The 14,105-nt window shown below is 39.2% G+C and overlaps 1 protein-coding gene across 2 annotated transcripts in view; it reads left to right on the top strand.

Annotated features, from left to right (window-relative positions):
• The window catches only part of Tbc1d23 (TBC1 domain family member 23), a 52,647-nt gene that overhangs the window by 29,910 nt on the left and 8,632 nt on the right, over positions 1–14,105 (top strand). The window contains exons 9-15 of one of the 2 annotated variants that reach the window (XM_051191703.1): positions 866–988; positions 2,098–2,190; positions 4,269–4,439; positions 6,910–6,952; positions 8,539–8,645; positions 10,863–11,002; positions 12,296–12,340. In XM_051191703.1, coding sequence (XP_051047660.1) covers positions 866–988; positions 2,098–2,190; positions 4,269–4,439; positions 6,910–6,952; positions 8,539–8,645; positions 10,863–11,002; positions 12,296–12,340 — 722 coding nt within the window. The remainder of the gene's footprint in view (positions 1–865; positions 989–2,097; positions 2,191–4,268; positions 4,440–6,909; positions 6,953–8,538; positions 8,646–10,862; positions 11,003–12,295; positions 12,341–14,105) is intronic. The other variant, XM_051191704.1, reaches the window with a different exon arrangement.

Below are 14,105 nucleotides of genomic sequence, written 5' to 3'. Positions count from 1 at the left end.
TAGTTGGGCCAAGGATCTGTCTATCTTGTTTATCTTCACAAAGAACCAGCTCTGAGATTCAGTGATATTTTGTACTGTTTTCTTTATTTCTATCTCATTCATTTCTGCTCTGATTTTTTTTTTTTAATAATGTCTTGCTAATTATTGGGTTTGGATTTAGTTTGGTCTTGTTTTTCCAGTTTTTAAAATAGCATCATTAAGTCATTTATTTGTGTTCTTCCTGATTTTTTAATATAGGCTGTTAGAACTGTAACTTTCCCCATAGGACTGCTTTCACTGTTTCCCAGAGGTTTGTTGTGTTATGTTTTCATGGAATTTTTAAATTTCTTTTTTTATTTCTTCCTTGACCCATTCATCTTTGTACTCTTCCCCCAATGCCCAGGGTCAAACCCACAGCCCTTCTTATACCCTCTTTTGGAGAGTTCTTGCTGTATAGCCTGATTAGCCTGGTACTTGCTGTGTAGCCCAGGCTGGTATGTAATTGATGTAATATTTCTGTCTAACCTTCCCAGTTAACAGTGTGCACCATTATAGCAGGCAAACCTAGCAACCCGGGGAAGCTTATTCTACTACTGACTTCCTCAGCCCCGGCAGTTACGATTTAATGTGGGTATTGGTACAGAACTGTGTAGAATTATTTTCCTTAGTCTTTTATTTTGTGTGAGTTCTGACAGAGACATTGACTGTGACACACACACACACACATCCAGTAAAATTTGAGATAATATGATATTAAGTTATTAAAAATCAATTAGACTCAAGGTGGTAGCAGTTATTTTACATTTTGTCTTAGTTTACTAGACAGATGTTTAGGAAGATCATTTTGATCTTTCTTTGTAATGTTTACAGTTTTCTCTCTGTGTAGGATAATCATCATCTCTTTGGGAGTACGCTGTTGGGGATCAAGGATGATGAGGCAGATCTGAGCCAGGCTCTGTGCCTGGCTGTCTCAGTGTCAGAGGTCCTTCAAGCAAACCAGCTGCAAAGGGTAAGCCAAGCAGACCCACCTGTCAGGAGCCATGCCCTTCAAATGTAAGGATCTGGGACCGCCCTTACAGCTGGGTGTTAGCGTGTACTTTGCATGATTGAGGCCCTGGGTTCATTCCCATCACTGAAAAGAAATAATCGACATTCCCACAAAATTAATGTACCATCACATTGCGTTCGTAGATGAGTATGCTGTCTCCTGTCCATGTAGCTTGTGGGTTATTTTGATTGGCAACAGTTATTTTTTGTCTCTCTTGATATCAACTTTATAAATTGCCCTTTTTTACATGTCATTAAAGCAAATGAACATGGCATTGTATGAAGAACTTATAGGGGGACTTAGCCTTTGACACTTAAGTCCTGGGCAGCTACACAGCTTGCTGAATTATATGGTTTAATGCCATAAAGCAAGCAAAATAGAATTATGAGAATATGTCACGATTTTCTAGTATGGTCTTCATAAAAATGTGAGTCAGTTTAATGAGTAAGCCTTTTGGGTATGTGCTGAAATTAAAGGGCCTTGGCTAAGCTTTGGAACATGTGCTGTATTTCCAAGATTGTGCCTGGTCTTTAGAGGCTTAGATATAAGAAGCTCGGGCTTTTTTATAGCACTTGTAGCTAAACTTCCTACTGCATCTCTATCTTTTGTGTGGGCATTAAACAGTCACTCCGATATCTCTTTTCATAAGTAACATTAAAAAGGAAATGAAGTCCAGGTTAAAAAGACTCATATGAACCTAGCTCCTCCACAGTTCTTTGGATTGGCTTGCTGGTAAGTTTGTGGACCTGAAAAGAACAATTTCCCTGGCACTGTGTTTAAGATAATAAAATGTGTCAATTCCCAGTATCTTTAGTATTTCAGGTCAAATTGCCAGACTCCATATTGAAACTTTCAAGCTCAATACATTAAAAAAAAATGTGTTAATTATTTAAAATGGACACAAGTATATTAGATCTTAAAAGTTACTTTTGTGACCATCCAAATTGGGTGTCCTAATTCCCTGTGAGAATTTGCAAACAACTTGTTGGTCGTTTGGTTTCCTTTTACTGTTGTATCATGTGATGTGAACTTCCTGGCAAGTTGCAGAATGTCAAATGTTTCTCTCTTAGGAAGGAGTCCGGTTCTTTGTGGTGGACTGCCGCCCTGCAGAGCAGTATAATGCTGGACACTTGTCAACGGCGTTCCACCTAGACTCAGACCTGGTTAGTACAGGTGCAGACCCAGGGCTTTCTCACACAGTGCTTGTTCCATGTGCTTCGTAACCAGATTGGCATGACGCAATGGGGATGCTTTAATTCTGCTTAAGACAGTCTTTGACCTGTGGGTAGGGCTAGAGGTCCCCTTTCTCCTAGGGTCAGTGTCATCACAAAGAGTGGCTCACTGTCCCTTCCCTTTGTTATGTCAGCAAATTCTTCAGTCACTGTGAGCTGTCTCAAAGGTAGATCACTTAGCATTGTGCCTTGCACCTAGTAAGTACTGTAGAAATGTGAGCTCTTAGCATAATTGGATAAGACTCTTGGGTGGTTTTGCTGGCAGCCACTTTGAAGTGTGTGAGTACGCATATAACAAGTGATACCCAGGCACAGGAGTAGCTGACGTTTATGTGCTTACCTGATATGTTAAAGTCCCAGTCCTTGGGTGCTTTGGGGTGGAGAAGTGGGTAAATGAGCTGCCGAGACTGGCCCCATGCAAGCCACTCTGAGGTTGTGAGAGCCTCAGAGGTGGGGGGCAGACATGTGAATAGGGAGGCACCCGCACCGCCACCCAGCCATTACCCCCGCCTCCTTTCTTCCTCGTCTCGTCTGGAAATGTTGGTCCTGGGGCCGGAGGACGTGTGTAAGGGCTAGGTGGTACTGAGGGGAAACTGACAACAGGAGGACACAGAGCTTTGGGTGATAAGGACATGCTAGCCTGTGGGTGTCCTCTGCATGGATGCCATGCCTCTCCCTCTGATCCCTTTCATGCTTGTTCTTAGCGTTTACTCATGATTCACAGATACCTTCATTTTCATAAATTAACATTTTTTCAAAGAATATTCTGAATAAGCTCAGTCTTCACCTTTAATACATACTATATATTTCTTCTTTTCTTTCACAGAGACTTTTCATTTAAACGCATTTCCTCTATTGTTTCGTAGAGGTCCATGGTATAATGATTACCATTACATTTAAATCACTTTAGTTTTGGTGTACCAAAGCTGCTGTTGAAAACATTTCACATTTATTATTTAATTTTGCTAGCAATTCTGTAAAGACGTTGACTATTCCAAGTAAAATTATTGGGTTGAAGGATATGGACATGCAAATTTTATTGCTCTTGAAAAATCTGAGGTATCTTATACCTCAATACTGTATCTGTTTTGTGTCATCAGCATTCTTGGGCATTATCAGTCATGGGGTTTTTTTGTTTGTTTGTTTGTTTGTTTTCTAGAATGATGGCTGTAAATAGAAGTCAACAAGATGCAAACACCCTAGTTCTCTCTCTGTAAAGTTTCTTTTCCCATGGTTCTGGAGAGACGGCTAAGAGGTTAAGAGCACAAGCTTCTTTTGCAGAGGACCTGAGTTAGTTTCCCAGCACCCACATGACAGCTCACAACAGCCTAGGAGTGCAGTTCCAGGAGACCCGGCCCTTCTTCTGGCCTCGTAAACATCTGCACATATTAGTGCATGCACACACACACACATACATGTTACAATAAATGAATCTTTAAACTAGTGTAAGAAATTGCTTTTCTTTCTGAACAGTTTTTCTATTGGATTTTTACTGTACTTTGTATGGGATTTAAGTAATAATAGCTTACTTTTTTTTGTAGTTATTGGCATAGTTGGTTCATTGTGAATTAAAAAAAAAATGAGTTTTTAATTTTTGTTTTACTAATACCTGAAGTAAATGATAAGTAAATGGTCTCCTGTTTCTAAAGTCTTCTAAGAAATACATGGACTGCCTTGTAAGTGGAAACTGAAAGACAGAACTGTTTTGATCTGTAGCTTTCATTTGTTCTATTCAGAGTCAAACCATTTTTATTTAACTTTTGTTAGCAGCTGAACTTGGTTATAGATGACACAAAATTTTCCCTCTAATTGAACAGTATTTTCTCAACCTTTGCTCCAGTATAGACATGAGACTTTTACTTTATCTCTGGAATTTTACTTACTTTTTAGCCTATTTCATTTTCTACCCCTTTTATGCTTGGTTTTTAATGTTGGTAGTTTGCTTGGAAATATTTTTCAAGTTTTACAATTATATGGTTGCCAATTTTCTGATTTTTAAAATTATCTAGATGCTCCAGAATCCATCTGAGTTTGCACAGTCAGTAAAGTCCTTGCTGGAGGCACAGAGGCAGTCCCTGGAGTCTGGCTCCATAGCGGGTGGGGAGCACCTCTGTTTTATGGGCAGTGGCCGAGAGGAAGAAGACATGTACATGAACATGGTCCTGGCACACTTCTTACAGGTATGCTGAGATAGACCATGCCACCTCACTTGGTTATTGCTGACACCTGGAAGGAATCCACAGCTAACGTTCCTTTACGTTTGCATACTCTGATTTGTCCATTTTCTTTGTAACAGCTTCTTGATTTGGTATCTTATTAAGAAATATCTTTTACTCAATATTTTTCTTATATGCTCATATGATTTTTTTGTATTTTAAGTTATAAATCATATGGATTACGACTTTTGTGTTGAAATGAGGTAGGAATTGATTACAGGAAAACAACTGTGCTGTCTATCACTTTGTTGAGTTTACTGGATTTCTCTGTGCTCAGACTGTATCCCCAGATAACTCTGTTGTATTAATCTTTGTCTAATTATGTTCCAGAACTTTTAATAGTATATATCTGATGTATTTGAGTGCTTATACTTGTTTTAATTATATATGTTATATATAATTTTTTATGTAAATAATACATACTATATATAATATATGTATCCCTGGAACTCTCAGCTAGCTCCAGGTTCGAAGAATGACCTTGTCTCAAAAGAGATTGCAGGCCTTTGAGGAAGACCTACCATTGATTTCTGGCTTTTACCTGCATGTTCACGCACCCACACACATATGCGTGTACATGTACACCCCATCACACATGCACACACATGAATGCCTTGTAGACATAAATGAAGATAAATAAGAATACAAAGTAGGGACTGGAGAGATGGCTTAGCGGTAAAGAGTGAGGGCTGCTCCTGCAGAGCACTGGTTTGGTTGCCAGCATCCACTTTCTGTAATTCTGGTTTCAGGGGATCTGATGTCTTGCAGGCAACTGCACTCACATGCATATACCTACACAAATACAAGTTTTTTTAATCTTTAAATGTTTTTTGGTGGTGGTGGTGGTAGTTTATTTTGCTTTGAGTCAGAGTCTGCCTAGCTCTGACTGTTCTGAACGTATTATGTAGACCAGACTGGCCTCAAACTCACAGATATCCATCTACCTGCCTCTGCCTTCTAAGTGCTTGGTATAAAGGTGTATGTTAGTAAGGTTTTTTCCCTGCCGGTCTGGTCCCACCGCCATGCCAGCCCCAAATAACACACTGAGACTCTGTATTTGATATAAAGCTGTTGGCCAGTTACTAGTTTCTTATCGGCTAGCTGTCTTAATTATTAACCCGTTTCTATTAATCTAAGTACTTCCACGTGGTCTTATCTTCCGGAGAGAGGAGCTAGCATTTTTCCTCCACCCTCCATCTTGGAACTCCTCCCTACTACTTCCTCTCTCCTCCTTTCTCCTAGTCCCGCCTATCTTGCTTTCCTATTGGCCAACAGTGCTTTATTCATTAACCAATAAGAGAAACATTTACAGAATCACATCCCCCCATCATCTCCTCTTTTCTGTCTAAAATAAAAAAGAGGGGTTTTAACCTTAGCATAGCAGAATATATCACACAACACTTTAACCAATACGAGAAACATATTTACAGAATGACATTTCCCATCAGGTATATGCTACCACTTCCAACTAATTTTTTTAAGTGGGGGAACAAGTTGTTATGATTTATAACATAATCATACTGCCATACTGTAATATTAAAAAAAATCTAATTAGCATTCACATTTTCTTGTTTTTCCTAGGTTTTAAAACATGGAATTGTTATGTTTTTAGTTTATGGGTTCCCAGTTTTTAATTTTATTTTTGCATGTATTTATTGAAAAACCCAATTGATTTGTCTTTGTGGTTTCCCACTACTAGTTTCTCCATCTCTTCTTTGTTTTTACATTACTTAGATCCATTATTGTTTTGTTTTTGATTAAAAATATGACATTTTAGTTCATTTGTGTGTATGTGCACGTGTGCGTGCGCACACGCGTGTGCATGTGTATATGTGCACGAGTGTGATCTGGAGATCAAACTCAGGTGCTCAGGCCTGGTGGCAAGTGCCTTTACCTGCTGAGTCATTTTTCTGGCTCTAGTGGGTTTGATTTTATTTCCTCTGAAGTAGGTCAAGCTGCCTCAGCATTGAGACCTCCAGGACTTAGCCTGGAAAGCAACACATCTGACTGATTAAAAGTTTTTAGTAGTTTGAAAAATGGTAATTATGTCATTTCCTTTTTTATAACCAGCCCTAATATTTTTCTATTACCTGTTAGTGAAGGACACAAAAGATTGAACCTTTAAAAAGCTACTTTGATTGCACTGTAAAATGCCTCTTCATTCCATTTCATTTGATTCTTGTGCTGTGGAGACTGTAACACAAAATCCCAGTCTTAGTAGCCATGACGCTGTCCCCTTTTGCTCTAACACCAACCCCTGCAACATGTAAGATCAATACATGTAACTCTGTGCTGAAGTCCAGACTGTCAAGGAAAAGTGACATGCTAGAAGTGTAATAGATAACTGTATATTGCATTTGCTGGTGCTTTAGGACTTTCCAGAGCTTTACCTATCTGCATTTTATAACTATTTATATTTTGTCTTTTACTACAGAAAAACAAAGAATATGTTAGTATTGCCAGTGGAGGATTTATGGGTAAGCCTTTAATGCATTTTGCTTCTACTTTTCAGACAAAAATGTAGTGATTATTGGTAGAGCTGATTTAGAGTTACAAAACTGGTTAATGTGTATCTTCTGTCTCCAGTCATCTAGTATTTTCAGAAAATAGAAGCAAGCAGAGCATATATAGATAACAAATAACATAGGCAATTGAAATGAATGAATATAAATTATTTAGATAAGTAAATGTGCTTCCTTAGCTACTGTTTCAAAGCATTTTTGTTTTTATTTCTCAAGGTGCTTGGGACTGAACCCAGGGGCTCATGCATGCAAAGCAAGCATTTTTACCACTGATCCATCCTCTAACTCCTGATCCTCCTGCCTCAGCCTTCTAAGTGGACCAGGAGTTTAAGGACCAATAGACTGTGTTGTATACTAAGTTCCAGGCTAGCCTGAGCTATATACAAAAGCCCATCTCAAACAAACAAACAAACAAATAAATAAATAGGTAAATATGTAAATAAAACAAAACAAACAAAATCTCCACCATCAACAACAAAAAGTGTGTGTGTGAGAGTTGGGGTTATAGCTCAATTTGTGGAGTGCTTGCTTAGCATACACAGGCCCTTGGATTTACTCCCCAGCCCACCTATAATCGCAGACCTCTGGCGGTAGAGACAAGAAGATGAAGAGTTCAAGGTTATCCTCAGCTGCCTAGCAAATTTGAGACAAGCTTGGGACAAATGAGACCCTTTCTCAAAAAATATTTAGAAATATATTGTTGTTAGGCAAGGTGGGACACTTGTAAGTGCAGCACTCAGAAGTCAGAGGCAGGTGACTCTCTGAGTTGTAGCCAGGGCTACATAGTGAGACCCTGCCTCAAAAAAAAAAAAAAAAAAAAAAAAAAAAGAGGAAGAAGAAAGAAAGAGTATACTGGGTTTTGACACTTTACCTACTGTTACTAGAAATCCTCATAACACAATACAAAAGTTGGTTACTAGTCATATAATTGTTACTGTCTTTCCAGCCTAAGGTGGCCTGGAACTTGTGGTGTATTCTGGGTATTCCATGTGACTTAGACACATGTTGTCACTCAGATTCCCGAGTGCTGATTATTGCTGTGTATCACCGTGGCCAGCCACAAGACTAGTGTTTTAGAAAGCTTTTTAAAGGCTTTTCCCCTCCATTAATCCTTCTCTGACCATTACTGCCTAAGTCTGCATCATTATGAGAAAATGGATTGATATCTCCTAGCTTTCTATTAATTCTTCACATCTTGAACTCTGCATACATTATCTGTTAGCAAGTAAAAGATTGCTTTGCTTGTTTGTTTTTTTCATTTAAATTTGAAACAAAGTTGTTTTACATGTCAATCCCAGTTCCCTCACTCTTCTGTGAGGAGACATAAAGCCGTCCTGATCTTCACTCTTGGGACTGCACAGGGCTTTAGATGTCCAGGAAGGTTTCCTGTGGCCTGGAGTTCTCAGTGAGGGTGCAAGACGCACATTTGTTGATTATGTCCTTGGGTGGTTTTTCATTTAGCTGTCATGTGTTTGTTATATTTCCATCTTTCCGGAGAGTCTCCTGTTTCAGCTGGGTTTGTTTGTCTTGTTTATCATAAGCCCTGCAGCAGCACCTGGCGGACATTAACGTGGAGGGACCAGAAAGTGGATATGGCCATTGGATTGCCAGTACCTCAGGCTCAAGGAGCAGCATCAGCTCTGTTGATGTAAGTTCAGTTTCCAGGAAAGAGGCTTAACTCTCAAACCTCCAGCCTAGCAGAAGAGATGTCCAAAATACTTGGTGTGCCGGGGTCATCTTTGCGGGGTCAGTGAAATGATGCAGTGAGTCTGTGCATTTGGAATGTGTGCAGCTCTCTTCTGCAAGCTCATTTTGTCTGGGTCTGCAGAATACTACACTCACAGCCACATCTCCTGCATAGTGTTTCTAAATCCTTCCTCACTGTGAGCTTGCATGATTAAGACTTTAGTTTGTTCCATGTGTGAGTGCTCCAACTAGAGAACGTAAACAGTTGGCCCGCCTAGTATATTTGATGCTTAGTTATTGTGATGTAAATTACATGAGGTTTTGTTTTAGGGGTTAGTATATCAGTTATGCTTTGCAGCTACCTTTTCAGTTGAAAGTCTTGTCAGTTGAATCAGATGCCATTACATTATCTTCTTAACAAATAGTAGTCATTTACAAATGCTTATTCTGTAAAATAGAGGCAGAAAGCTGATGCACAGGGGCATGTTTACTATGGCTTCTTGCTAAGAGAAGCTTTTAACATCAGTTGCTTAGGGCTGTAAGTCAAGGAGAAGATCTAAGTTTAATTTGCACAAGAAGCAGGACTGGGTGCCTTTCAGTGCTCTGTGGGGCAGCAGGGGAGTTGACTTTTTGCTGAGGATGAGCAAGTAGGCTTATTATTACCTTTGTTATCTTCTCAGGGAAAACACTAGCAGTAGTTCTCTGAACTGAGATCTTGGGTTAATAAACTGGGGGGGGGGGGGAAGGTAAATGCAAGAAGTTTGAGAATCTTTTAGTGTGGGGTTAGTTTAGGTGATCTCTATCTGCCAGTGAGGTAAAACTAGATAGAGCATGCTAATTTTTTCTATCCATCTGGGTAGCTATGATTCAACAGCTTTGGGCGCATAGCAATTCTGTGTCCTTGGATATCTGGGAATGTCTTAGATAGGACACTTTTGCCTGGGTCCTAAATACTGACCAGATCTCTATAATTATATAGGAGAGGGGAACAAGGAGCTGATAGTGGGAAACAGGTTTCACACATAGCTAAGGGTTGTAATCAATACACTCCAAATTATGGAGAAATTATGCCCAGTAAATCATCAGATAGTACTAAACTGTGGGAAGTAAATCCAAACAGTCAGTTCATTCACAGGATTATATTCCAATATGCCTTGTGTCCTGGTTTAATCCTTCAGAAGAATTCTTTGTCCTTATGGGTTGATCTTTTGAAAGGAGGCTGATTAATTGCTGTGCGATCTTGCCCTTGTAGCAAGTCACCGTATTACTTTTGAGACAGGGCCTCCTAATGAACCTGAGGCTTACCAGTTCAAATAGATGAGATGCCAATGAAAGGTATCCTCCTATGGGCTCTGTCCCTTCTATCGCAGTTCCGGGGTTACAGATGTGTTCTGTTGTGCCTCACGTTCACAAGAGTGTGAGGGAATCTAAAGCAGATCATCTGGCTTTCATGGCAAGCCCTTAACCAACTGAGCCATCTTCCCAGCCTCTGACCCTCTCTTCACAGAAGAGACATGGGAATGCATATACAGAGTAAAGGCCATATAAGGATAAGTGGAGAGGGGGATGTCCTTCTATGTGCTGTGAATATTTCTCTTCTTGGTTGATTAATAAAGCTATTTTGGCCAATGGGCGGGCAGGATGTAGCCAGACAGGAAGTATAGGCGGAGCTACCAGGCTAGGAGGATTCTGGGAAGAGGAACGCAGGGAGTGAGTTGACAGTGAGATGTCATGTAGCTGCCAAGAAAGAAAGAGGTCCAGGCATCACTGGTAAGCCAAGACCACGTGGAGATACACAGATTAGTAGAAATGGGTTAATTTATAAATAGGCCTCTGTGTGTTATTTGGGACTAAATGGCTGTGGGACAGGGCAGGACAGAAACTTGCATCTACAGTAAACATCTGCACATACCTTAAAATACTCAAATGTATGCTCTCCCTCAATAAATAGAATTTAATTTTAATTGTTTCTGTAAAGGCCCTTTGTCCAAATACAGTGGCTTTCTGAGATGCACTGGATTTTAGTACTTCAGCATGAATTTAATGGGGATACAATTCTGTCTACAGTATAGATAACCTTTAGCAGTCATGTGTGTGTTAATTACTTGGAGATAACCTTTAGCAGTCATGTGTGTGTTAATTACTTGGAGAGTGGTTTATTGATATTCTTGTTTTTCAGGGTGAATCTTGTAATGGCTCAAATGATAGAGGAATGAAGTCCCTTGTAAATAAAATGACTGTGGCTCTAAAGACGAAATCTGTTAATGTCAGGGAAAAGGTGATCAGTTTCATTGAGAATACATCAACTCCTGTGGACCGGTGAGTTTCTTAAACAGTATGGAATTGTGATGGATAATTAAAACTAAAGAAATGTATCTCACAGTCAATGAATTCTGTTGAAAGTATTGTAGGACGGGATGGTACATTTTCTGTTGGATCTGATTTCATAACTGCAGGGTTGAGCTTACTGCCTATGTTCGCTCTATAGATTACTTCCCTAGTTGCCAGAGGAAGACATATCTAAGTTTGGCCCTTCATTCCATTCATTAAAAAAATCTCCATGTCCCTGTGTTTATGGTTAATAGTTCATAGAGCAGCTGCCTTCCAAATGCCACCAAACACAGTTATTTCACAGCAGGAACTTCTGCTCCAAGAATTTTAAACCTAGATCATTTAGTCATGCTTAGTACAATGGAATCCCACTTTACTAAGTTCCAATCTTTGTAGGAATTTGTTTAAAAATAGAAACAAACTCCATATTTTCCATGAAATATAAAGGGGGCATGATGAACAACGGGCAAGCAAATTTGAGGATATTTGTTTTGCTATTTGTTCTGAGCATAGGAAACACTTTTTTGTCTGTTAGTCTGATTCATGTGTGCACATTCTGCAGCCCAGGATAGCTATGAGTGTGGCCAAACCCCAGATGGGGAACTTAAACTATTATGAGATACTTTGGTGATGGTTGTAGCTCAACACAGTTCTCAAGTGAACCTTGTAGACGATGTCATGTCACAGTGTCAAAAGTTGAAAGATCCTTTGCAGCATAAGTTAGCATTTGATTTCCCTCTCCTGTCTTCCTTGCAAGTTATTGGGAAAGTTGCATCATTTGGTGTTAAGAACTGCATGTCCCAATCTAGTAGAGTATACATGCCTACAAAAGAACATCCTATTTAGTAAGTACAAAGGTAATTGAGTAGGTTATCTTCACTAATCCAACAAGTGTGCCTCATTTAGAATAGCCAATATTAAAGTATTGGTCAAGCTGGAAAGATTTGTTACATCTGTTCTCAAAGGCCCAACTTGCAGTGCTTCTGAGTCCTTCATCTAAGCTGCTACATTTAGTGTATGGACATTGGAATTTTTGTTTTAAAGTTCACTAGTTTACTTTAAGATCGATCAACAGTGACTGTAAGTTGAAAAGACCTGTGCCTGGTGAAGTTATCACATAAAACTGGCTTCTCTTCATTTTCCTATGTGCTTGAGATGTTTGAAATATTTCCTTTATAGTGTATGTGCTGGGTTGAAAAACTGGTTTTATTATATATTTTCTAAAGTTGCTGCATTTCTTTATAATCATTTTGTTCTGTCCTCTGCCTTGATTTGCTATAGAATGTCTTTCAATCTTCCTTGGCCAGACAGATCATGTACGGAGCGGTAAGCCAATGAGTAGAGCAGCTCAATTGAACCACCCCCTTGGTCCCTCCAGCATGCCTCTGCTGTCCTGCGCCCCCTGCTGTCTGCACTTCCTGCTGTCTTTGGACCTTGTGCTGCTCTTTCCCAGCCTAACCTTTCCAGTATGCTTCTGGAGTGTTCCACTCTGACATTGTGCTTCCCTTTTTGTTTTGTGCTTGATTTTTTTTTTTCCCTTGCATGTTCCGATCTCCCATTTTCAGATGAAAATCAAATTGCTCAAACCCAAGGACTTTATAAATTCTGCAGCTTTTACTCTGAAGCAAGGAGAGGTGAAACAGGACAGTATCCTTGGTGTCAGGAGTTAGCAGAGCATTACTGTTCCAATCATTTACCGGTTCTCTCCTGCCCTTACATAAAATTACAGCACCTAAATTAGAAACAGCTTCTGGTCCAAAACCTGCTGCTGGAGGTAATTCAGGGCCTTGAACATGCTGATGATGCTCTTTACCGGTCAGCCACATCCTCAGCCTCAAGGTTTTTAACTCATGTACTTTATGTAAATGCATATTTTCTGATTTTTTTTTAAGTTTTAACAAACATAAATCTGTTTAAAAGAACTATAGTTCTAGGGTTCTGCATTTGGATTTTCCCTGAAGGAGACCATGGGAGCCATTTTACTCCATTCTCTTTCCTTCTGTCTACAGTAAGATGGCAGTTGATGGTTGATACAGAGATTTGATTTAGGGTTTAAAACTTGGAGTCTTTAAATTAGGCTAAGCAAATGAGTACTACCAACTTAATAACTTTGCAGCATTATAATATTCATTCTTGCAGACTTTTCTTCCATTTAAATATTAATATAAATGATAATAGAATATTAATATGGCAATAACTGAACATTTACAAAAGAAAGTGTAAGGTTGGTGAGATGGCTGAGCAGGTAAAGATCCTTGCTGCCAAGGCTGACTACCTGAATTTGATCCCTGGACCCACGTGGTGGAAGGAGAAAACCAATGGCCACAAACTGTCCTCCAGCCTCCTTTTACACTCCAGGACACATGCAAGTCTGTGTGCACAGTGTAGTTTTTAAAGAGTCTGGGTAGAAATTAAGCTATTGTGGGTGTATTTTCTTGTCACTGCAATATTTTTAAAAACTGGAAAAGCATTTTTAAAAGTAACAGTTGGATAACTTGAATATTTTTTGGCTGTTCCTACACAAGGCAAATATAGGATAATTATTTAGTTTTACCTTAGGCTGTTTTAAAGAAATTACTACTTTGGGAGAATTATAATCTATTTGTAGATCGTCCTTCTATAAGACCATTGAGTTGGTCTCTGGGGCAGTTTAAATTAGTCTTTTTCCATATCTCTTGTGGTCCACATACAGGTGTATTTGTTTGAAAGTGAAATTTAATTAGCAGTTTGTTTAAATGAATCACATTTATTTCTGAGCTCAGCAAATTAAAATTTGTCAAAACTATTTCTGGAGATGTTTGTTATTTCTGATAAGAATATCAATATCCTACCTTTAAAAAAATAGTTCAAACCAACCAGTGGGAAAAACAAATGAAAAAAAACCCCCAACCATTGAATTTCATTAAATGTGTGAGAATTTAAGGAAATGTCACAGAAATCTTTATTATTCTTGTTCATACAAACTTCTCACGGCAGGGTAAGGAGCTTAGGCAGTTAAAATGTTTGCCCTGTAAGCATGCGCCTGAACTCGACCCCAGATACTTACCTTAGAAACACCTTGTAGTCCTTGCCGCTTTCCGAGCTCCACACA

This window comes from Phodopus roborovskii, unplaced genomic scaffold (assembly GCF_943737965.1).
Source record: "Phodopus roborovskii unplaced genomic scaffold, PHOROB, whole genome shotgun sequence".
Classification (NCBI taxonomy): Eukaryota; Metazoa; Chordata; class Mammalia; order Rodentia; family Cricetidae; genus Phodopus; species Phodopus roborovskii.
The sequence above is the reverse complement of the archived record's forward strand: the minus strand, read 5'-3'. Positions and strand labels throughout refer to the sequence as shown.